This window comes from Cololabis saira, chromosome 18 (assembly GCF_033807715.1).
Source record: "Cololabis saira isolate AMF1-May2022 chromosome 18, fColSai1.1, whole genome shotgun sequence".
Taxonomy (NCBI): domain Eukaryota; kingdom Metazoa; phylum Chordata; class Actinopteri; order Beloniformes; family Belonidae; genus Cololabis; species Cololabis saira.
This window is the reverse complement of record NC_084604.1, coordinates 21946023-21971646: the sequence shown is the minus strand read 5'-3', so window position 1 is coordinate 21971646 and position 25624 is coordinate 21946023. Positions and strand designations below refer to the sequence as shown.

At 39.5% G+C, this 25624-nt stretch overlaps 2 protein-coding genes across 2 annotated transcripts in view; one reads left to right on the top strand and one right to left on the bottom strand.

Annotated features, from left to right (window-relative positions):
• Window positions 1–2549: 2549 nt before the first annotated feature.
• mrpl19 (mitochondrial ribosomal protein L19) lies at window positions 2550–7680 on the bottom strand. Its single transcript, XM_061746621.1, has 6 exons — window positions 7567–7680; window positions 7251–7362; window positions 7028–7146; window positions 6446–6580; window positions 3407–3588; window positions 2550–3223 (listed from the first exon to the last, which is right to left on the bottom strand). Exons 1-6 carry the CDS (start codon window positions 7643–7645, stop codon window positions 3002–3004), a joined length of 849 nt encoding a protein of 282 aa, XP_061602605.1. The 5' UTR covers window positions 7646–7680; the 3' UTR covers window positions 2550–3001.
• A 1075-nt stretch (window positions 7681–8755) lies between these two features.
• The window catches only part of LOC133464566 (protein eva-1 homolog C), a 91086-nt gene continuing 74217 nt past the window's right edge, over window positions 8756–25624 (top strand). Inside the window, exon 1 of the mRNA XM_061746620.1 lies at window positions 8756–9000. Within this exon, the coding sequence (XP_061602604.1) occupies window positions 8892–9000 (109 nt within the window). The 5' untranslated portion in view covers window positions 8756–8891. The remainder of the gene's footprint in view (window positions 9001–25624) is intronic.

Genomic DNA, 25624 nt, shown 5'->3' with positions numbered 1-25624 from the left:
TCTGTGTCTCTGTGTGTGCACAACAAAGAGAGAGTGATGGCAGCAGGAGCTGCTCCCGTCAGGCCCAGGGGACGGTCGGAGAGGAGCAGACGGTCGCGCCGTTTCTCAGGAAACATATGGTGAAACTCAAGTGTGTAATTTACCTAGGTCTACGGGTGGCCCTGAGCTGTGTCTACACATGAGCACATGCACGTGCACAATGGCAGGGTGTCATTTTCATGGGGGCTATGGGTGGCCCGGTGTCCTGTTGCACTTGTCATACGTGCAGACGGCTCTAACGCAGCTCATAGTAGCAGTGACACAGACTGAGAAAGTGAATCTAATTACCCCAGGTCTGCAGACGGGAGGGTGAGAAATCCCACGGTGACACAGACGTTAGAGATTAACACTCTGAACGATAGAGACACTCGGGTAAAGACATTACCCCAGGATCGCAACCTGTGGGAGTTGCTTCACATCCTCTCCGATTCACCAACCTGGCTCTGTTTCAAAGTCGGAGCTAGACCCCCCCCCCCCCCCCCCCCCCTCCCCTCGGAGAGGGAAAGAGATGAAGGCTATGGGAGTGCCAGAAAAAGGGAGGAAGACAGATTAGAAGAGCACACCCCTCACTGCATTCCTGCACTGACCTTCATAGCGGTGTGGCACTGGAGCTATCATCAGCCCTCCATGCTTTGCAGTTGGGTGTTATCGAGGGGTGGGATTATGGTCGTCTCCGACCTGCATGCTGCACACCGTGAATGGAGCGTATCTAGTTTCACTTGAGTACCGACATACAGGCTGGCCCACACATTTACAGTTGGAACTGTTTGACGTGTCAGGCTGTGGCGAAGGCTGATATGATAGTCTGTCTGGAAGTTACCTAATGTGTGTGTACTGTAGGTGTGTGTGTGTGTGAGAGGTGTTTGATCTCCTTTCCCAGCCAAGGGGCTTTAACTTCACTCCAGGTGCAGAAAAGTCACCCCGAGGGCATGGGAGGCACGTTCAGACTGAGATGACAACTCTGAGGCGAACACACGTGCACATAAACACAGTGGCTGGAGGTTTCAGACTGAGTAACCTTGCGGTTTAAACTGGTTTACCAGTCCAGTGGTGTTGCCGTGGAATGCCTCTGAAGACTCAATAATGTGCTGTAGGATAAACATTTCTGTTACTGCCTCCGCGTGGGAGCATCAGTCAGTCTCACACAGAAATACTGCGAGCCAAAACTAAAAAGGTGAAAGGGCCAGCTGGTTCAGTGGGTCGGGTAATGACAACGCGCAGGACGGACACTTACAAAGCAGATGGAGCTGCTCTTCACTGCTGCACGTCAGGTTTGATTTAGAAGAGGGTTAATTAGTTAATAAAACAATCTGCACACAACCCTGTGGAAATGTACAGGACTGTCTCAGAAAATTAGAATATTGTGATAAAGTTCTTTATTTTCTGTAATGCAAAAATGTCATACATTCTGGATTCATTACAAATCAACTGAAATATTGCAAGCCTTTTATTATTTTAATATTGCTGATCATGGCTTACAGCTTAAGAAAACTCAAATATCCTATCTCAAAAAAATTGAATATTCTGGGAATCTTAATCTTAAACTGTAAACCATAATCAGCAATATTAAAATAATAAAAGGCTTGCAATATTTCAGTTGATTTGTAATGAATCCAGAATGTATGACATTTTTGTTTTTTTAAATTGCATTACAGAAAATAAAGAACTTTATCACAATATTCTAACTTTCTGAGAGAGTCCTGTATACCTCCGACAGGTGCAGAAGATGCAGACAAAAAAAAGAAAGCAAAAAAATTCACAAAACTTTAAACTTTTGCATTAGATTCCGTTAAACTTTCCTAAATTTCATGACCCTAAATGTAGCACCAATAGTATTTCCTGATACGCTCCTGTCTGTCTCCCTACACAGGGTATCTGTGTGGTCCATAATGAGCTCAGCAAACATCTGCTACTCTCGTATTAGAGACCATTTTCTCCGCGTCTCATCCTGTAATACGGAGAAATTAGAGTGCAGAGACTCATTCAGCTTGTTTACACACACACATTTACAGAGCGCAGACATAACATAAGGAGTCCAAGTGTTTTTATACTACCTCAACTGACGCTCCAACATACCATCTCAGCACCACAATTTTCCATCCACAACAGTAAAACACTACCGGGTGTCTTTGGTGTGTGCACTCCTTGAATACCAGAGGATTTTTTCCCCCCTTCTTTTTAAAGAGTTAAGTACTGAAGCTTGTTTCACAGAGCAGACTGACTTTTACCCAGATCCCCTTCAGGTTTCTGTTTATTTTTCCCCCAAAATGTAAAACCTGAGAACTGAGTAGATCTGCTGTGTTTTGGAAAAAGGCTTGTAAATAATTTGTTTGAATAACATATAACTGTTTGTTTTAGTATGACGGGGCTTAGGGTTAGTTGTGTAGTTCACTTCTGCAACCAGCGATGAGCAGCAATAATGAAGAAATAGTGCCACTTAGTGGCACCTCCTAAAACATACATCAAATTAAGTGACAGACAATATATAATTAAATCATGCCAGACATCCCATATTCAATTGATCTCTATTTTTTTTTAAGTTCAGTTTATTAAATGAAGTAACTTTGACCCCTCACTCCTCAGATCTCCTCTTTGACTTGAATCCAACATGACACTTAAGGACTAAAATGCTCAGAGGAGCCAAGGAGGGAATATAGGATAAACAAAGAGCTTGGACAGTTTAATGACTTTGACATGTTAATTATTTAATTCCTGCATAGTGGCAACATACGAGCTAATGTCAACGATGCTGAAAGGGTAAATATAGAACATATTGAAGATCTGACAATGTACTGTAGAAAACCAGAGTCCATATCGGTTCCTTCTCCCACAAACCGCTAAACTTAAAAACGGTTCGCTAAGAAGAAGTCATCCATATCCACTCAAACTTAACCTCCCGGTCATGTCTCATTCCTGGAGAAGTCTCTGCCGACAGTTAAGCTGCAGTTTTTGAGGATCTTCCTCACTTGCTCATCTCCTGCTGGACTTCAGTGAAGATATGCTCCTCCAGTTCAGACGTGTCGTACTCCTTCAGCATGTCGTACTCCAGCCAAGGCTGCGCAAACTTCTGCACAAACTCCATCTGTCTAGGCGTCATGCAGAGGTCGAAGCGAATGCCCTGGATGTTAAACTTGGGCCGTTCCCATCGTTTGGACCACGGCTTCGGGCGCATTTTCACTTTGAGCTGATGGAAGGATGAAAATGTTTAATTGGAGGGTGAGTAAACATTGTCCTCAGTTAAAACATTAAAGATAAAATCCTGGACTAAAGGGACTTAAATAAAAAAAAAAATACTGGCACAAGAAAAGGAGCTCTAAGACAATTTTAGGGGCCAAATGATTATTTTTTTCAGGAGCGCGCTGCTCACCTCGTTGAGCGGCACGTCTCCGGTCGGGTCGACGAGGATAGGTTTCATCTCTGGGTCCACAGTGCTGTACTCAGGCAGAGCATCTCTCAGGTACATCAGGTTGTCATCCAGTCTTTTCTCCAGCTTCAGCACTTCCATTGTAACTATCCGTGGGCTGTACAGCTCGTAGCAGATCTCCACACCTGGTCCACACACACACACACACGTTTAATCTGACGTTAACCACACTCGCTTTTGTACCAGATGCCTCTGACTGACTCATTCATCAGTCAAATTAATCAGATTACCTGTAACCCTGATAAAAATGCTATCATTGTATCACGTGCAAACAAGCAAATAAAAAAGGAGATATAAGAAATAGACTTGTCATACTAGTGGAAGTATTTTTGAAGCTGTAGTATTGCCTGACAGAACCCTCCCATCGATGAGCCAGTTTCCAACAAACTAAGAAACACATCGTTGTTGCGCCGACACGGTTTACAGCTGAGGTGCAAGTGTGTGTTTTCGCATTGCAGACAGACTTCTGACAGGTTGATTCAAATAAGAAACCGATGTGGAGGGTATCATTCACACAATTGACAGGTAAACACCTGAATACACCTAAAACTTTGGTCACGCCAGGGTTTTATGCGCTGGGCAATAACTTCAATCTTGCACGTAAATTTAACTGTGGAGAGGCTGCAAGGTTTTTTTAAAAACTTACTTTGGAGCAAAGTCACCAAACTAAACTTTATACATTTTATTTTATCTCTTATATATTTGTTTTTATAATTGTATTGTGTTGCACCAATCACCATAACAAATTCCTCGTGTGAAAACTTGGCAATAAACCCCTTTTCTGATTTCTGATTTCTGACTAAACTCTCTGAGAGCCTTTTATCAGACTTAACAAGTGGTTCTCTGTCACATACATTGCAATTATGTTTCTCCCCAATTTATACAGATAAAGATTTACTGATATTTACAGCCTTAATGCATTTCTAAGATGTCTGAAAAGGCTCGACTAACCTATTGCTGCTGTGTATCAGCCATCAGACTCCCGGATTCAAAATAATCAGCACTGATGATCAAAAGTCCATAAATGACCACCACAACTATAAAAACCAGTCTACATGGAATGATGCAGTAAACATCAGTTATGATGCATGAAATAATCTGAGTCTCTGAGTTTTTAAATTTGTACCTGTTTTTAACTTGTTTTAATCTTGTAAACACTCTGAGATTATTTGAATGAAGAGTGCTCTATAAAAAAAATCTATTATTATTATTATTATTATTATTATTATTATTATTATTATAAAATGAAACAAAGGAGGGATGATGCAAGTTACGTTTATCCAGTGGCTGATGTTCACATTAAAGCAGCACAATGTAACTTTTCCAGCTTAATATAATATTTCCAGAGTCATTGTGATGGTACATCAACTTCCTTAAACAGGTTTAATGACACCTCTGTCATGGTCTGAGGGGTCTGTATCGCCTTCACTGGCACTATGTAACTTTGAGGTGGATGGTAGGAACCCTTCCACACTACTGGTAAAGCACTACCGCTTTTGTCCAAACTCAACAAAAGCTGAAAGTTACATTGTGCTGCTTTAAGTGACTAATCACACGTCAACTTTCCTTAAATCTTCACAGACTTGGCAAATAAGAGCTTTGCATGAAAACACATCATGTGGTGCACAACATTTTCCTAAAGCATCTTGAGAAACTGAGAGCTGCGCTGCCCTGATTTATGGGGAATAAAGACAGTTAGGATTTTTAGGCTAATTCTGAAATCAGGGCTCCAAGAAGAAGTGTAGAAAGTAGTTAATACAAGCTGAACCCAACCCAGCTCCTGACACCAGAACCACCAGAACAAGATAAACCCAACCCAGCTCCTGAAACCAGAACAACATGCCAGAACTTTTAGAACTTGGACTGTCAATTTTAACTGAAGATGAACAATGAAAATAAGGGGAAGCGGGTTGATTTTGTGAAAAGTGAGAATGTGATGAAGTACAGAAGCTACACTTAACTCTCCCCCACACCAACACCACCCGATGGTTCTGTTCTGCAAGGTTTTGGGTCAGTTAGGTTAGATTAGGAGTCAGGAGGTTAGGAATGGTTTGTGTAGTTTTTTATGTTTTTTTGTTGTTATTTCCTTAAAGCGTACCTCTTGTCCTGCTCATATGTTACTGGTCCTTTGAGTCAAGGTTTATGTCAGGGATCACAACATATCAGATAATCAAATGCATGCTCAGTGGAGTGAAGGGCCAAGTTGATCTTGTTGCACCACGGTTTTTGCCTTTTTTCCTTCTGTGAAGAGTCAGTGCCGTACTGCAGAGACTGAAGGCGCTATGCACGTAATCAGACAACAAATACACTGCGGTCGATAGGCGCTTAGTGGACTGATTTGTGCAGAGAATTGAGGATGACTGCCAACACTTGCCTCACTTTTCATTTCACAGATTGCTTTGTGAGTGTTTTCAGTGAGTGCCTCCCCCCCCCCCCACCAGCATCCTACATCGACCGAGACCTTAATGTATTGTTGAACGGTCATAGCTACCGACCAAAGTTAAGTTGCACAATTAAAAAGAAAAAAAAAAGTTCTTCACAACTGCATTAATTAATATATTATTATCTGTACTGTGCATTTTTTCCCCTTTTTATTTTCAAATATGAACTAATACATGATCATGCACGAGAGGACAACCCCTGAGGTAGATTTGTAACCAAGCAGATTTAGCCAACTATAGACTTCCTTCAGAGCCTTTTAGGTACTATTTTGGTATAACAACCTTTCAAACAGTCTAGTTATTTTCTGAAGCAGACGGTCAGTTCTGCTTCTGCTTCACACACAAGCAGACGGACCACATATCTGTGCAGAGCCATCACACCCAGAGGCTGAAGACCCAACTAGGTCTGTTGAGGTGCTTGATAGTTTTTGGCCTGGAAGAATTGCATTGTAAAAATCAAAGTTCTTTATACATTTGCTTTTTTCACTCCCAGTTCCTGAGTGATGCCATTTCAGTAGATGTGTTGAAAATCAAGCTTCACCTTGACTATTAATGATGTTCCTCAAAATGAATGTGGCTCCCAATCCTTTCCCGCCCCTCTGGATGCAGATGCCAACAAAGCGATTGGTTTTCCCACTGGCATTGATATCGGCCATGGTCACTGCAAGGATACTCCCTGAAAGGAATTAAAACAATAAGCATATTAACTTGCACATTTGTGAGAAAGTTTTTTTTTTTTTTCCTTTTGTCCTATATGCAGTATGTGTCCCTATGTATACATGTATGTAGGTACTAGTGTGTGTGTGTGTGTGTGTGTGTGTGTGTGTGTGTGTGTGTGTGTGTGTACGTGTGTAATTATTGTGTATAGGCAAAATTATGTTTGTATAATGTTATGTTTGCACACATTGCATATATTAGCTAGTCATATTTAAGGAGAGGGGGTGAGAGTTTATAAGTTTTACTTCTTCTCACTCCCTTTCGAATATGTACTCTATTATGTCTCATGTTAAGACGATTGTCTTTATCTTTCTTTTTTTTAATAAGATTCATATTCGAAATAAACACTACAACCAACCAACCACATTTGTGAGAAAGCGAGTTAGTAAAATAAAAAGGTTCCTACCAACGTAGAACTCGGGGATGTCGAGCACTTTCCTCCTGCGAACCATGTCTTTCCTCTCCATCGAAAACTTTACTGGATTCGTCCTCTGCCTGGGAGGGATGAACTCTGGACTCAGAAATCTTGGATGAAGAGATAGACAGGTGAGACTTTAAATTAAGTCTTTTTCTTTTCCACAGGATTGTGAATGCCACCAGAGCTTCTGTTGCACAAAGAAACGTCTTACTTTCGCAGGGACGTCACAGTCTGCGTCTTATCCACAATGACAGGTTTGGGAGGAGGGACAAATCTGGGTGGCTCACTGTCAGCACGACGACACAGAGACGTGGAAAAAAAACCTGAACACATGGAAAAAGCAATATGCTGTTTTCAATCAGAGATTCTTTAGAAAGTACATTCGCAGTGATTACTGGGGGGGAATCGTTGTCCAGTCGGTCCACCGTTAGCATCGTTAGCTCATGATGGCTGTACATGACAAATTACAAACTATTTTGCAACAGATTTTAATACAATGGAATTAAATACGTTTTCATTATACTTACGTTCATTGTGAAACTGTAAAAGCCGCCATGTCTTCAGAGAAAAGCTACATTTATCGAGCACTTTGGTGCAGGCTGCCATGACTGACCTTCTGTTGTCACATTGTACGGAAGCCGCAAAAGTCAAACGGCTTTGAAACGCGATCTCACTGCGTTGTAGTTCAGCAACGCTGACACAAGATGGCGCCATTGGGCAGTTTAATTAACATGGACTCTTCTTTATATGCGACTACTAGTGAAAACGTTTTTATTGAGCGGAAATAACACTTGATTATTTTTTAGCCTTAATCCTTGAACTTTTATCTTTTTATACATTTTATATATTCTATATTGTATGTCAGGGTGCATTGGTCTCCCAGTTTTTATTTTTTGGTCTCCAGTTTTTATGTATTTGTTTATTATGCTTATTTTTCAGTCAAAATGTCAAAGCACCTTGTATTTCATGTACCTGGATGAAAGGTGCTATATAAATAAAATTTGATTGATTGAAAACAGATTTTCATGTATTTGTTTTACTGTTTAGAATTGACCTTTTATGATAAAACGAGATATTATTATATCCATTAAAGTCGAATGTCACTAAAAAGCAACACAAATAACCACCAACAGGTAATTCCCCACACCCTTTTAAAGTTAGGCTTTAACAATTTCAGAAATGTATTTACTAATATGAAGAATAAATTGTATTCGCAAAATGCAGTCATGGTATATCTATTTTCTACTTTAAACCTAGACAATATATTTGACAAGTCATGTTTTACAAGTGTATAATGACTTCAATTTGATTGGTAATTGACAGATTATCTCAATAAAAAGTGTCACGCGCGTCTGGAATGTAGACAAATAGAGTATGAATAGGCTTATTTACGATTAAACTGAAAAGTAATATTGCATCAACAGCAGGTCGCTAACACTGAGTCTTGAATGTGTCAGGGATCCAAAAAAAAAAGTGAACCAGGTGTTAAGTTTTCTTTAGCTCACAGACTTTTCCGGGACAGCTGAAGTTCATTTTTAGCTGTGTTCAGGGGGAATATTTCCGTGTGCCTGCCTGTGTTTGCGTGGAGCTGCTGCTCTGAGAGCAGCGAGTCGCGCCTGCAGGTGGACAGACTTCCTCCTCAACACATCACGCAGTTGGAAACCACGCAGATTTCTTTCTGCGCACGGCTCCAGCCCGCAGAAAAGCTCACAGCACTGCGGAGACGGGAGGATGAGGCAAGGCTAGAAACATGGGATCACACATCTCCCGAATCTAACACTATTCATGCTGAGGCAGCTTTGGGGGATTTTCTAATGATCTGGAGCAAACCAAAAACTTTGACGCTTCAAGGATGTTCTTCTCAGATGGGACTTTCTCAGCCGTCAGTTTTGCGCTCCTGTTGGGAATAACGTGCGTCACCGTCTTCTGCGATCTCACCAAGGGCTCTTCAGACTTTTCAGGTCGGGAATTTATGTTGTTTGTGCAATTAAAAGTACAATTGAGTCATTTTCTAGGCTTATTATGGAAGACCAATGTTCATACTGCAAATTTGGACTCAAGGTTTCACACATTTTTAAATTGAAATGGTACTTAAAGCTTAGGAATTAAGAAATTATGAACTTTTTTTTACGCACGCTTCACGCGTTTCCTGTTTTCCTCTTGTGCACGACTCTCCACCATCGTAAACAGTGATTTGAGTGTTGCGTCGCATCAAGTTCTCCTCTCAGGAAGACCCGTGCCTCTGGCGTGCTGCAGCATGCACATGCAAAGGTTTGCCTCATAAAACAACTGGCACACAACTTGGAACACGCGCAAAAGACCCACGCAGTGCGAAGCTGCTGGCCCACTTTGACGCAGTTTGATTGGGATGAACCACACAGGGCAAGTCCAGATAACAGGTGTCCGAGAAACTATGATTTTGGTTGAAAAGGACAACAACGTATAGTAGGGTTGCCACCTTTCAGAAATAGAAATAAGGGACGCCCTGATTTCAGCAGCGCAGGAGCCAAAAAAAAGCCCCAAAACTTCTAAACTGAATAAAAATGTGTTTATTTTATATGAAAAAAACAAAATGCTTTGATTTAAAGTTTAAAGTGCTTTAATAGCATTGAACTTGCATGACTGTACAGACAGCCAACCACACTAGCAACTGAAATAGCCTCCTATGCTACGTATGTCCACATCAGCCCAGATGTATAATATAGTTACAGGTGAAGAATATGGTATAAAAGTTAATTTATTTCAATAATTCAACTAGAATATGGTGTAAAAGTTAATTTATTTCAATAATTCAACTAGAATATGGTATAAAGGTTAATTTATTTCAATAATTCAACTAGAATATGGTATAAAGGTTAATTTATTTCAATAATTCAACCAGAATATGGTGTAAAAGTAAATTTATTTCAATAATTCAACTAGAATATGGTGTAAAAGTTACTTATTTCAATAATTCAACTAGAATATGGTGTAAAGGGTAATTTATTTCAATAATTCAACTAGAATATGGTGTAAAAGTTAATGAAAATACGGTACAAATCGCATCCCGTATTAGTTCAATACGGGACGCAACATTTTTTTCTCAAATAAAGGACAATTCCGTATTTTACGGGATGGGTGGCAACCCTAACGTATAGGCTACCTGCAGCTTGAACCACCACTGATAATGCAAAGGAGATGCAAGGGAACAATGTAGTTAATATGTTACAGAGTGTGAACTACTGTCTGGATCAAATGCTGGCCTTCAATGTAGATTTACAACTCAAAAAAGAGCAAATAGTGTCCCCAGAGTAACTGCCATGAGTTTCACTGCCTTTATTTTGAAGGAAACGTATTAAAAAGCATACCCATCAAGGCCTAAGACCTTATGTGAATTGCTAGAGGTTAGGTAACAGGCTAGGATTTAATTTCTAAACCAAGTTTTGTGTTGCATTTGAGTCTTGAGCTGTGCTGAGCCCAAGGCAAGCCTGCAGGTTTTGTTTATGGTGCTATAAAACAGGAAGGGAGCTTTGTGTCAGTGTTAATTGGCCTCTAATGGGTTTAATGGTTAGACGCTGCAGACCAGCACTATGGTGAAAGGTGCTAAACAGCAGATGCATGTAACATACCCCTTGTGTATGATTCTGTTTACATGTGTCCTTGATGCTGCTTAATGAGCTGCTAAAGACCATCAGGTGTTAATCCTTCATATTGTAATTGCAACACTTGTGTGAGTGGGTGTTGTTGTTTTTATTACAAACAGTACAACTGAGCAGATTACATGGTGGTTAATTAGCAAACCATGGAAACGATAAAACCGTATGATTCCAGATTTCTGCAGCTTGAACAAAGCTTATGTGCGATTATGCAAATCCGACAAAACTCTGCGTCACATTGTCTTGTTCTGAAATGTCAGAATATTTTGCTCCTGGGAGAAAGGGATAAGCAATGCTGACATTTAGACATATGAACTGGAAGTATCTCATATCAGCCGGGGCCTTTTAGTGACGTCACTGTTGACTTCTGAGATATAATTTCGTTGTCGTGCAACAGAGTTGGTAGCCAAGCATTCTTTGTCAATGAAATAAGACAGAGACTCCGACAGAATACCTCTGGGACAAAGGCATCCTTTAGTCTTCACATTCTTGACCAGCTGGGGTCTCCCAGGAGACGACAGAAGCTCTTTGATTGACAGGTGCTGCCAACCTGCAGGATGACAGTGTGGCAGATTTGGATCCAACATCTGCCAGCTTGGCCGTGGTTTGGTCAGTGATAACAAGCAGTCTCCTCACATTAGCAAACCTTGTAACTGAGGTGAAATAAACTCCTGACATCACCCGTTGGCTTCCAGGCAGGTGTTCATGCCAGTAAAGGTTGCTTTAACTTCATCACATGTTGTCTGAAGTTGTCTGCATGCACTTGCACCTTTCGGCACAGCAGTATGTTCATGGGTGATTTGACATTGCTTCTCCCCCCTTATCATCTGCTATTACAGTAAACAGCTGCCTGCACAGATAATAAGAGGTGCAGCGTGAGCTGCTCCACACTTAAGAGCCCTTATACTAACAGCGGTATCAGCTAATTAATACTTTGTTGAATACATTCTTAGATCTTTCTCATGTACTTTATTCTCAAAGAACACCTAATACCCTTTCATTATTAGATAACAAACAATAATTGAAAAAAATGTAATTTCTAGGAACATGTATGGGTACATTAGATTGCAGTTATTTATCATTTTCTTCCTCCAACTGCATGAAGTTATGAGTAGATTTGAAGCTAGAGGAAAGTTGTCAGAACTGACTGCAACAGGCCTTTTTGGACAGAGCCTTTTGACAGAATATGAAGGCGAGCAGAACATGTTGTGTGTTTCTTGTAGCTGCAGCTGTAATTTAGAACAAGTACATTGTTAATCAGATGTCACCAGGCCAATCTGTCGCCAAAGGGTTACAGCGAGGCCACTTTCGTTCTGTTCCTCCATCATAAAACCCTGCAGGCAAAACCCCATTTAATCTCAGTCAATGGGATGAGAGGCTGTTGAGGGGCCAAGGGGTCAGCTGAGGTCAACCCATAGTAATTGTGAGTGTGTGGCTAGGGGGAGTTATCATCCATCTTTGCTCTTTGTTCCCTGCTGTCGACCCTCATCACACACGTTTTTCACAGAGGAGGAGAAAGGCCGAGGGAGAGTCAACACAGACCCTTTTTTTTTCTTTTTTTTTTTTTTTACAGTTTTGAATCTCACTTCAGTTCGAAAGAGTTGTCATGATGACTTTTAATTTTTGCATTTGTTTGCTCATTGACTGTCAGTTGTTTCAGGATCGTTTTCACATCTAATAGTTTGGTAGACTCGGTACGATAGGGGACTTGATTCAGCTGGGGATGCAACATTCAGCTGGTCCGAGTTTGCCTGCACACTGCACTTCAACAAACGAACCGAACCCTTGGAATAACATATTCTCCTTCTCGCCTGTGGTGGTGCTGGATCAAGAATCACTGAAAGAGAAGCCAAAACAAATAATACATAGGAAGTAGGGCTGGGCGATATGGACCAAAAGTCATATCTCAATATTTTCTAGCTGAATGGCGATACTCGATATATATCGATATTTTTTCTGTACCATAATTGGGGTTTCCCCAAAAGCATTATAGCATAGCATCTCTGTTAGCATCTCTGTTAGCTTCATTTTTTTCTGAGGCAAACCCTTAAAAAAATAGTCAGTTTTAATACAAAGCCTCGTGCCAAATGTCACACAGGTTCCTTTATTAACAGAGGTCTGCACAATATCAACATGTATACAACAAATGAAATAAAAATAAACTGCCTGCATATATAGAATAAAAATGCTTCTTGAATAAAATAAAACAAATATCCCTTTCCTGCATAACAATTAAATTAAAATACACTGTGCAATTAATACAATGTAGACAGTAACAGGCAGACTTTTCCACTGAGGTTGACAGTTGTGCAAATAACAAAACATTTGTGCAAATCTCAAATAAAACATTCAAATCAATTTTTCACGAAATAAGCTATATCAAAATCATTAAAAAAAAATGTAAAAAAATCGATATAAACGATATTGTCTCGTACCATATCGCGTTTGAAAATATATCGATATATTTTAAAATATCGATATATCGCCCAGCCCTACTAGGAAGCCTTGCTTATCTATTGGTTAATGCAGCAATAGTTCTAATTACTTTACAAACTTTGTTGTTCTCGTGAGTGCTTACCAGATTTTGTGATATATTGAGGCAATGCTATTTTAATTTGGTTGTGGAAGCCATTTTGGAGGTATAGCCATGGAGGTGTGTTGGTGAGGAGCAGTGAGGGATGGCATTAGGGGAGTGATGCTGGGATGCAATCACCTCCCTCTGGAGGTGTTGTGGTACTAATTACATGAAACACTGGTGATATATCAGTTATTGTCGCTCACAGGTGTGTAGTCAAGTTGTGCCATGTCCTTTACTAAGTGCTAATCCTTTGGAGCACAAGTGTGTTCATTTCAATTGACCATACTTCAGTCAGAGCTTTTACCTTGTCCAGACTGCGATCCAGTTCTCCCAGCTACACGTGCGTTTGTTTAGGTTGCGTTTCCTTAATATGGTTTAGTTTAAGTGGACCAAGACCTCATTTTTTAGCTGGACCAGAGTTTGATTCTTTGACCCACATCAGAGTTCAGTTCCACATTTGCACCTCCCCAAACAAAACACATTTTCCGAGCAAATGAACTGAAATGGAACAACTTGAAAGTGGCATAAGAGAAGTACATATTTTGTTTTGCTTTTCTCCATCGTGCAATTTGTTCTACTCAGTCACTTTGTCTTATTCTGAATGCACACGCAAGTGTTAGTGAAGTCGATGTCTGGGTGACTCAAGCGTTGTCGCGCTGGATGGTCGGTCTATTGCCTCACTGTTGAAGCACTGGACCCAATAAAGATTGAGAAAAGTTCAACTTTTTATGCATTGAATGTCAGCCAGTCAAATTGTTTCTTCACAGTCAGTACTAACCACTGACATTGTACGGGGCGACAGTGGCAGGTGGTAAAGCGGGTCGTCCAATGATCAAAGGATTGGTGGTTCGAACCCAGCTCCCCCCAGACATCTGTCGTCGTGTCCTTGGGCAAGACATTTCATCCTCCTTGCCTCCAGTGAGGCCTCGCTGGCGTGTGAATGTGTATGAATGTTCTGGTGGCGGTCGGATCGGCTGCCACGTTTCCATCAGTCTGCCCCAGGGCAGCTGTGGCTACACATGTAGTTTACCATCACCAAGTATGAATGGAGTGAATTAATAATATATGACCATTGTAGCAGCCTTGGATTCCTTGAAAGGCGCTTTATAAATACAAGTTGTTGTTATTATTATTATTATTAAATGTGGGAAAAGCACGCAGCTTCCTTGTGCATCTTAATTGTGATTGGCTGCTGGTTGATAAGTTGAAGGCACATTAAAAACACCCACCAGTAAGTGTTACCACTACATTGTTGTGAGAACTGTGTGCTATTCTGCCATATATTTAAGCACCATTTCATTATCAATAGATAGTTATAGTGAAGATTGTGGTGAAGGATGTTGTTTCAACTATCTTTACGTTCTTTGTTAGGCTAATCTGAAACGCTTTCATATTTCGAGTTTCTTACCGTTAATTCTGGAAAGGTTCCCATTCAAAAGTTCTCTGAATTCTGCTTCTTGTGTACCTATTGTTCTTGTGATTATAGTGCAGGCACCTTGGCCCTCTCTGTTGCTGGTATATGTCTGTCTGAATGAACCCTGTAGGATCATTATTGTTTATTTGACCTATGTCTGAAAATTTGATAGTGCATGAGACCATCATTGTTATCCAGTCTTGTCTGCAAAGTACACCTTCATAACTAACACAATTATCTCTTGTTGCCCTACGATCGTTGTGTCTGATTGAAAAACATTTTAGTTTGTTGCTGTTTTAACGCTGCATGTAAAGTCTGCAGAGTTCAGTGTATCCTAATACATAGATCAGCTGCATTTTCCTCTTGCCTCTTTCCTGTTGCCGAGTGCTGTTAATTGCATGGAAGTGCAGCCAGCGCACACACATAGACCCTCAAATCCACCACCTCTGTTACCCCATGGGCAAGTGCTGGATTATGCTACTCCTAAACCCTACTCTGCCCACCCCCACATCCCTCCACCGATAACTGAACACCACTCATGCCCCTTAAATCTTAATCCACTTAGATTTTTGAATAGCTGTGGATATGGGTAACATACTGGACGCCACGCTTTCCTCTCTTAGCCCTATCCCTTCCCCCCTCATCATCTCACCCTCGTCTTTCTCCACCAACACCACCGCTGCTTCTCCTCCTCCACGGCTCATTCACTGCCGCTACTCCTCCCTCGGGCTTGCCTGATCACTGTTTCTGTGTCTGTGTGTGTGCCAGGTGAGCTCTGTCTAAACAAATCCTGCCTCCCACTTGTTTTGTCTACTGAGGTGCAGGCAGGCGGCTTGGCGGACAGCGAGGGCTTGGCATAATGCTGCTTTTCTTTAAACTGAATATGGGATGCTTCTCGTAAAAGAATGGCTTCTGTGACCGGCGTTCTCGAGAGAATGAATGCACTTTTGGTTTAAAGGAAAATCCCTTCTAGATTTCATCTTTCTAATCCAGCTAAATGCACAGAGCAGACTGAATGCAGGAGGAAATGGCAGAATTTATGCCATTTTATGTACTTGAAATGTTTTTTTTTTTCAATCTGCTTATAGACTCCAAATCATTTCCAATCCCACGAAGCATTGTTGGCACAATATAAATTTCAGCAGCAAAGGTTGATGATAAATTAACGCTGGATATGACGCTCATGCAACAGCAAATGATTCAATTAAAATGTTATTTGTTTATTTTTTTGTGAGAGATGAATGCATTTCAAAATCAAAATCAGAAATTAATTGAAATAAAATTAAACATAGTAGAAAACAGAGAACATCGACTCAAGGAAGGAACTTGTTAAGAAAAAGCCGGAAAAGGGTGGATTGTCCTCTCCGGGTCAGGGATCCGATCCTGCCCCAAGTGAAGGAGTTCAGGTATCTCAGGGATTTGATCATTGTGGTGAAGAAGGTGAAGAAGGAGTTGAGCCAAAAGACGATATCTTGATTTATCAGCCAGTCTACGTTTCCACCCTCACCTAGGTCACAAGCTGTGGGTAATGACCAAAAGATCAAGACTGCAGATAGATGCGACTGAAATGAGTTTCCTCTGCAGGGTGTCTGGGCCCTCCCATAGAGATAGGGTGAGAAGCTCAGTCATCCAGTAAGGACTCAGAGTCATCCGCTGCTCCTCCTCTGGTGAGGAGTCTTCCCGGACGCTTCCCTGGTGAGGTTTTCTGGGCATGTCTCACTGGGAGAAGATCCCAGGGAAGAACCAGGACACGCTGGACGGACTATGTCTCTCAGTTGTCATGGGAACGACTTGAGATACCCCCAGATGCGCTGGATGATGTGTCCAGGGAGAGGGAAGTCTGGGCTTCCCTGCTTAGGCTACCGCCCCATGACTCGACTCTGGATCAGCAGCAAAAGATGGATCCTAAGGAGGATCCTATCCTATCAGAAAAAGTAATTTAAAAAAAAAACCTACCTTTTTCTGAGCCTGAGGGCATTTTTTATAGACTATTTTATGTCACTATTAACTCAAAAGGCTGACATGACTCAACCGTGGCAATTTTAGCCCATTTCAACCAAGCACCACGGTACAGTTTTCTGTATGGTACCCACCTGTGTTTCCATCATCAAGCCATGCAAACTAGAACAAAATAAGTGCATCATATTGGTTTTCATACTGACCCTGACTCAGTGATTCTCAATCCCCGTGCTCCCTTGTCCTGCATGTTTTAGATATTATTATATTATTATATTAATATTATATTATTATTATATGTTATATATTTAGATATTACCCTACTTCAGTATACCGTGATACAAGCAGCTGGCTCATCAACAGAGTTGTGCAGAACTTGATGACAAGCTAATTAGCCTTGATACTCTGCCAACAGGTTTTTTGCAAGTGTTGTACATTGTATGCCCTCAGATCTTCTAGACAGCATCTCTGCCTAAATACAGCTGTCATTAAGCCACTTTAAAAAATAAACAGTCTAGACAGATCACTTATGAACAGCTATAGGCCTGTATCAAACCTCCCCTTTCTTAGTAAAATCATAGAAAAAGCTGTTTTTCAACAGCTGTATAACCTCCTGACACTAAATTACTATTTAGATTTTTTCCCGTCAGGTTTCCGGCCACATCACAGCACTGAGACAGCTCTAGTAAAGGTCCTTAATGACATCAGCTCCAATACTGACAGTAGCAACATTTCAGTCTTGGTCTTACTGGATCTCAGTGCGGTGTTCGACACGGTTGACTATAACATCGTGATAGAGCCGCTAAAGAACTGGGTGGGACTTTCTGGCACAGCACTTGCCTGGTTAGAGTCCTATCTAAAAGACAGGGACTATTTTGTGTCTTTAGGTAACTCAAAATCGGAGCTAACAAAAATAACATGTGGAGTTCCTCAAGGTTCAGTTCTGGGATTTCCGTTGTTTAACATCTATATACTCCCACTAGCTCAAATTATGAAAAAGAACTAAATGTGTTACCATGACTATGCAGATGACACACAAATCTATATAACCATCTCACCAGGAGAGTAAAATCAAAATCAAACACTGATAAAATTAATTGATCAAATAAAATGATTAATTAATTAATTTATTATTATTATTATTATTATTATTATTATTATTATTATTATTATTATTATTATTATTATTATTATTATTATTATTTGTTTAAACATCTTGCTCTTTATGTATGTAGGACCGGAATTGAGAACCACTGCCGTTGAACTGTTAAGATTTGCATGATACAATGACATCACAGAACCGGATTTGAGTAGAATTTGTGTCCTGCTAAACTTCACATCATGCTGTCTATTCTGTACTTCACCAGTTTTAAAAGATGTACATCCTGAGGAAGAAGTGGGTGTAGTGGAGTAACTCCATCCCCTATAATCAGCTCTTATGAGCCCTCAGAAAATCATGTCACCATTTGAAAAGAAGTTACGATATGTGTTCTTTGATGTAGATTTTTAAACATCTTATATTAATTAGTTACATTTTTATCATTTGATATGAATTAACAAACATGCTTCAATGAATAAACAATAAAACATTCTTTGCAGTTAAAAAACTAGGTTATCCTTTCATAGGCTTTTAGATGTTAGAAGTTTTTGGATGTTAGCTTAAACATTCAGTAATTTCATCATCATGCTGAGTTGTTCCAGGGTTGCTCCGCTGGTTCAGATAGTCATGCTCTGCTTTTATTTACCCAGCCAGCACCGTTAGTGCTGTATGTTGCTGCACTGCAATGCATCACCCTCATGCTATATTCATTTTTCATTTGCGGTGATATATATAATAACTGAAAAATGTGAAAGATTGCCACAACCTAGGGATGCAGTACATCATTTCTGCCCCCGTAAGGCAGAGTGCGAGGGGTGTGCGCGTGTAATTTAAGGTGGAAGTCTGGGCTGGCACAACATGATCGTGATGAACGACGTGTAAGTTCCTCCCCCAGGTTACAATAAGCACATAAACAAACACACATAAAGCAGAGCTTGACATCATGCTGGGGAACAGTGAAGTGGTGTTAGTGATGAGAGATGGGTGTTTACAGCAGGAAGCAACACTCATTTTCTGTTTGACATGAGGAAATTAAGTTACCCCCCATCATACAGCAATAAACAAAGATGGTGGAGCTGGGTTGGCAGGAAAATGATTTAAGATTGAATAGTTGGAATTCTTTAATATTGATTTTTCACTTTTCTTGTCAGGTATCCTTTTCATTTTTTTAAACAAAACCACAACATACTGAATTAACTTTTGAAAGGACAACGCATTTAACACAAAAGCACACATTATTTATCTAAAATGTCTTCATAGCGGCCTTAAAAGTACGTTTTTTGTTTTTTGACCTTTATTAAATCGTGTTACATCAGTAATGACCTGGTGCCATCCAGACAGTACTTATTATCAAAAAACAAAGCTTTCTCGAGTTTCCATCTCGGGATATTTCCCGGTCTTACTATACGTGTCATTGAAGATCCAAATGTGTGCTGGTCACTGAAGTTTTATAGTAAAAGATACTGTACAAAGAAAAAAGGGGCTCTGTGTGCTGCCGTGAAGCTTATTATAGAAGCATCAACTAGAAGAAATTATTTTAAAGCTATCCGAGTTGCCATGGTATTCTATATGGCAACTACTTATCTAACTTATTTTTGTGATTAAGGTTTTAGTCGTCCTAATTGAACAATTTTGTGCCACCATTACTTTTAGATTAGTGGTATTATCGATGTTGACTGCCAGCTTTTTTGCTGCAAATCCGCCAAATCACCCCCTCCGGGTTATTGAAATGCAGCTTGTTTGACGTGAGAAGTTAAGCACCTTGAGATGATGGATCGATGCCATTAAATCACAGCAGAAGAATGTTGCACAATAAGTAGAAATAGTGATGGTGACGTTGCTTGTCTACACTGTAAAAACGAATTTCTGAGGGATTAAAAAAAGTCTTGTTTCAAGAAAATTAGAAAAACTATTTTAGACTTTTTTGCTGGTTTTTTGAATTCTAGTGAAGAAAGTGTATTTTACCCTATTGGTAAGGATATTTTTACTTAACATAAAACATATATGACTAGATTTATGGAATATTGGGCTTATTTCTAGAGGGGTTGTTTTTGCAGTGTATCAGTTTCATGTTCTTCTTATTCACATCAACTTAAACGGTCATGGTTGTTTAAAGATCGTCACAGGTTTGTTCACATCCAACCATGTGAAGTTATGTGTTTAGCACGTTTTCGCAGATCTGTTTGGAGTGGTGCACGTGCTCGTTTTGTTATTCATTTTGGTCGGTTTAAAAACTGTCAGCTGAATTCAGGTGTCAACCAAACACCTGGTACGAAACCACCTAAATGTGGGTCCCTGAGAAAGTGGAAAGGTGTTAAAACAGAAACGTCTTTGTGATTTCTGAGTTAAAAGTGCCCACATACAGTAAATACCGTTATATGAACACACGTTTGTTATAATTCCTCGTGTGATGTACAGGTAGTCTAATAATAGAAATAAAGCTCATAGATAGCTCTTTCTTTTGATTTCCTCCCATCGATGCATGAAGTGCTAAGGCTGCAGGATATAGTTTCCACCAATTGTGTAACTTGGTGTTTTTCCATGAGCCAAACTTGTCATCCGCTCAGCAATACACAGCAATGTAATGGACTCTTGTTGGTGTTTTGGGTAATGTGCTTACATTGGCTCCTGTAAATAGATAATAATAATAATAGTAATAAAAACAAAATCACTTCATTTTGAGTGTTTTCCAACAGTGTCTCGTGTGATTTCAGTGTGAAACTTGAAATCTAAATCCAGGCTGTATCTTAAATTACTAACATCGGCTGAGAGGAAGGTCTAACTATCTAAATCATGGCTTATTATCAGCAGAAAACTGCTCACGCAGATAGCCCTAAATGTGATAATCATTATTTTGCATAGGTTCCTTTTAATACGTAAAACCACCCAAATCGCCCAGTCAGATGTTCAGTTGGAGTTTTTTTTTGTTGTTTTTTTTTGAGTAATGACTATTATTGAGATAAGATGAGGGGCGAAAGCAATGCTTATACACATATACCTGAGAAGATGTATATACACACATTGCAGGTGTGTGTTTGCACTTGCCCTCTCTTGCGTGACAGAGTTAGACGCCTCAAAGAAAACACTGGGATTTACATGAAGAGGATTCTTGAGCGGCATGCCGGCATTACTGCATGCAGCTGCAATGAGAAACTATCTCCACATCTCTGCTGTTTCTGTTTAGGCAACAATTGAGGGTATCGCTAAGAATGTATGCTCATTTGTCATGTTTTGTAACAAAGACTTTATTCATCATCATGTTGTGAGAAAGAGAGGTCTGTCAGAGAAGCCGTGACAGTTGACTGCGGCAGGTCCAGGCTGTGAGTGTGAGGATGAAACCGAGGTGTGAATAAACAGAAATCAGTTTCTAGACTGAGACTGGTGGGTGTGTGCACTGGCAGCGATCAGCTCATGCTGTTGAATAAAACTGTTGCCAGGCCCCAAAACATACGCCAATGCTCACACTCATATGCACGTGTAAAACCCTGTGTGCACACACCTTTTTCTGCTACTTGGAGAATGTCAGCCATGCTTTGATGCCGCTCCTCCTTCCCATTTTTCTTTCACTCCATTTCCTGGGAGCTGATTTATGTTTGGTTTAAAAGCTGACATGCCGGCATTGATCTGGCTTCCTTTTGTCAAATTTTTCTCCATCCCTTGATCCCTTCCGCCCTCTTCACCTCAAACTCACTGATATAGGAGAGTCAAAAGATATATATTTTGAACACTGCTGGGTTTTATGGTTTGATTAAACCCCTTGAGGCAAAGAGAGAGACAGCAGACGAGATGGAGAGGTAGGGAGGTGGGGCGCCGAAGGGCCAGTCTGAACAAGGAGGCATTGTGTTGCCCCCCAACTGTGTCGGACTGACAGTCTGCATTACAGCACGCTACAGCAGCCTGCTCTCCACAGCACTGCTAATCTGTTTCCTTTCTGGCCAGCTCAGGTAAGGGGTGGGTGGGGGGTACGGGGGCAAAAACTGCATGCAACACTGTGTCTTTAATGATTCATGCAGTTAAATGTAAAAAAGTAGATTTTTGGATTGTCTAGACTAGAGAGTAAAGGGAACCGAGGAAGAAAAGACAACAATCTGTCGTAAGAAAACTTCAAAGGCACTGTCATTCCTCAGGTCTAGTTTCCCAAAGCAGCATTCAAACATAACTCAACACCACAACGAGCATGTTAGACCTGCCGTGACCCATTTACAAATGTGTTGTTGAACGCAGATGTCGGCATCTGAGCCCAGTAAACACCAAATGCATTCTGTTTTAGAGTGGTGAAGGACAGGCTCGATTAAAACCCGGCACCCAGGGGGACATTATACAATCTCAGGAAACTACTGTGTATCCCATTTGAATAGTAAGCTCTCGGGCCAAAACAAACAGCCTGAAAGCAAAAGTGAAACGTGAGGTGCAGCCTTTCTAACAATATATAATAAATCTGTCAACCTGGGACATAGTAGGCCAGTTTGTTTAATGATTCAGTGGAGAAAATTTCATTTGCACTGAATGAGACATAAATACTGGAGTTGAAGCACCAAAACAGAAACAAAACAAAAATGAGTCATCAACTCTAGTTTTCCTGCAGTTTTGCCTGAGTTTCGTTGTAAATAAAATTAAATCTCCCGTCTAAGTCCCATAGGACATGCAGCAGAGCTTGTTTTCACAGCGTTGCCCCCGAGATAAGCTTGTTAATTCTCCCCAAAAAGTGCCCACCAACTCCCGTGCTTTTTGGGGATTCTTCTCCTTTCTTCACTGCACATGCCTGACCCCCACTAAAGGCATGCCGTCTGGCTGTTAACGCATTAAAGTTAACTCTCTGCAGGGGTCACGTGAGGGGGCTGAGTAACTGTGAGAGTAATGGGTCACAACAATGCTGGACGACAAGGAGGCTAGAAGTGACAGAATCCTAATAAACGTCATTGCAAACGTCTGGGTGCGACAGTCTTCATTAATCTTGGTTCTGAAGGAGGAAACACTAAATACTGACCCTTGCTCGTAGAGTCATTTTGTTTTGAACAATTTCTGGTTATATTTTGTGTTTATATTTCCGAGGGGTCAATCGAGGGGGTCAATCCATTGACAGGGTTTTTCTTTAGAAATGGGAAACGTTCAGCCATCTGATTTATCCTAATATTCTAATATTATCACTGTCTTTCCTGTTTGTGTCCTAATAAGGAGACCAAAAAATAAATTATAATTTAAACTTTTGTAAAACAACAAGACAAGGGTTGCTTAAGACGTTTGCATTTGAGAAAATGCCCTTGTCAATGCACCAACGATGAGCCGACACAAACAAAAATTTAACTCTGGTTCTGCTGTTGAGATTTACTTCCTTTCAAATTTGTTTTTTTGTTCTCTGCCAGGGCTTAATTTTCTTCAAGATTCATCAGCAATGAAATCATAAAACAATTGATAATAATCCAGACTTCTTCTTTAGTTGAATAAATCAGGAGATTGGTGGTTTTCAACATCCAATAATTTTAGTTCCTCCACAACATGGTTTGTCTTCTACTTTTCATCAATGATAACATTTTTGTAGACATTTTTGAAGCTGCCCTTTTTTTGTTTTTTCTTTTTACATGATCAAAGGCCGCTGTTAGGTTCACTTTCATGCTCATCGAACACTTATGCAGGTTTGCTGATAAACGCACATAAATATATTTTATGTTTCCTCCTAAGCCAAACTTCGTCTTTGCCTGCTTTCTGTACACCTTTGTTCATATCGCAAAGATGTTCTATTGCTGCGACTTTTTTGTGGCAGTTTTCTCAAAGGAACCTATCAAGTTGAAGTATTTAGATATCTTGTTGGTTACTTACTGAACTACACACAAGCAGAGACAAAGAGTGGCAGGGAATCATATTGTTTGATGGCCTTTTCTGTAAAAAGCTCACGTCTCAAGGCCCCAGACTGCAGGAGCGGTATCCAGCTGTCACTTAAAGCAAAAATTGTTAAAACATAAGTTTGGTTCCACCTGCTGAACCTGCCGTCATAGTCTGAGAACTATACCTGAGACAAATCAAAAAATAAATCTACCGTGGTAAAATGACAAAAAGCTAACCACTCTAACATAACCCTGATTTGACCTTTACGCCCTTGACTTAAAAGTGTAATATTTTTAATTGTACATAGATTGGATAAATCCAAGGGAAGCTAAGGACGATGTCAGACAAGTTAACTTAAACAGACAATTGTTGAATGTCCACTAGGAATGGGTGATATTTTACCGTTCACGATAAACCGTCAACAAAATTCCCCACAGTAAGAATTTGTCATCTCACGGTAAAAATGATAAATTGAGGAAATGAGCCTGAAAGAAAGAAAGAAAGAAAGAAAGAAAGAAAGAAAGAAAGAAAGAAAGAAAGAAAGAAAGAAAGAAATGAGCCTGAAAGAAAGAAAGAAAGAAAGAAAGAAAGAAATGAGCCAGAAAGAAAGAAAGAAAGAAAGAAAGAAAGAAAGAAAGAAAGAAAGAAAGAAAGAAAGAAAGAAAGAAAGAAAGAAAGAAAGAAAGAAAGAAAGAAAGAAAGAAAGAAAGAAATGAGCCAGAAAGAAAGAAAGAAAGAAAGAAAGAAAGAAAGAAAGAAAGAAAGAAAGAAAGAAAGAAAGAAAGAAAGAAAGAAAGAAAGAAAGAAAGAAATGAGCCTGAAAGAAAGAAAGAAAGAAAGAAAGAAAGAAAGAAATGAGCCAGAAAGAAAGAAAGAAAGAAAGAAAGAAAGAAAGAAAGAAAGAAAGAAAGAAAGAAAGAAAGAAAGAAAGAAAGAAAGAAAGAAAGAAAGAAATGAGCCAGAAAGAAAGAAAGAAAGAAAGAAAGAAAGAAAGAAAGAAATGAGCCAGAAAGAAAGAAAGAAAGAAATGAGCCAGAAAGAAAGAAAGAAAGAAAGAAAGAAAGAAAGAAAGAAATGAGCCTGAAAGAAAGAAAGAAAGAAAGAAAGAAAGAAAGAAAGAAATGAGCCAGAAAGAAAGAAAGAAAGAAGAAAGAAGAAAGAAAGAAAGAAAGAAATGAGCCAGAAAGAAAGAAAGAAAGAAAGAAAGAAAGAAAGAAAGAAAGAAAGAAAGAAAGAAAGAAAGAAATGAGCCTGAAAGAAAGAAAGAAAGAAAGAAAGAAAGAAAGAAAGAAAGAAAGAAATGAGCAAGAAAGAAAGAAAGAAAGAAAGAAAGAAAGAAAGAAAGAAAGAAAGAAAGAAAGAAAGAAAGAAAGAAATGAGAAGAAAAGAAAGAAAGAAAGAAAGAAAGAAAGAAAGAAAGAAAGAAAGAAAGAAAGAAAGAAGAAAGAAAGAAAGAAAGAAAGAAATGAGCCAGAAAGAAAGAAAGAAAGAAAGAAAGAAAGAAAGAAGAAAGAAAGAAAGAAAGAAAGAAAGAAGAAAGAAAGAAAGAAAGAAAGAAAGAAAGAAAGAAAGAAAGAAGAAGAAAGAAAGAAAGAAAGAAGAAAGAAAGAAAGAAAAGAGAAAGAAAGAAAGAAAGAAAGAAAGAAAGAAAGAAAGAAAGAAAGAAAGAAAGAAAGAAAGAAAGAAATGAGCCAGAAAGAAAGCAAGAAAGAAAGAAAGAAAGAAAGAAAGAAAGAAAGAAAGAAAGAAAGAAAGAAGAAATGAGCCAGAAAGAAAGAAAGAAAGAAAGAAAGAAAGAAAGAAAGAAAGAAAGAAAGAAAGAAAGAAAGAAAGAAAGAAAGAAAGAAAGAAAGAAAGAAAGAAAGAAATGAGCCTGAAAGAAAGAAAGAAAGAAAGAAAGAAAGAAAGAAAGAAAGAAAGAAAGAAAGAAAGAAAGAAAGAAAGAAAGAAAGAAAGAAAGAAAGAAAGAAAGAAATGAGCCAGAAAGAAAGAAAGAAAGAAAGAAAGAAAGAAAGAAAGAAAGAAAGAAAGAAAGAAAGAAAGAAATGAGCAAGAAAGAAAGAAAGAAAGAAAGAAAGAA

Excerpts from the sequence above, each read along its gene's own strand:
- mrpl19 (XM_061746621.1), bottom strand. The coding sequence starts at position 7,645 with ATGGCAGCCTGCACCAAAGTGCTCGATAAATGTAGCTTTTCTCTGAAG. Across the intron at positions 7,363-7,566 it reads TTTACAGTTTCACAATGAAC|GTTTTTTTTCCACGTCTCTG; the intron begins GTAAGTATAATG and ends CCATGTGTTCAG. Across the intron at positions 3,589-6,445 it reads GAACATCATTAATAGTCAAG|GTGTGGAGATCTGCTACGAG; the intron begins GTGAAGCTTGAT and ends TGTGTGGACCAG.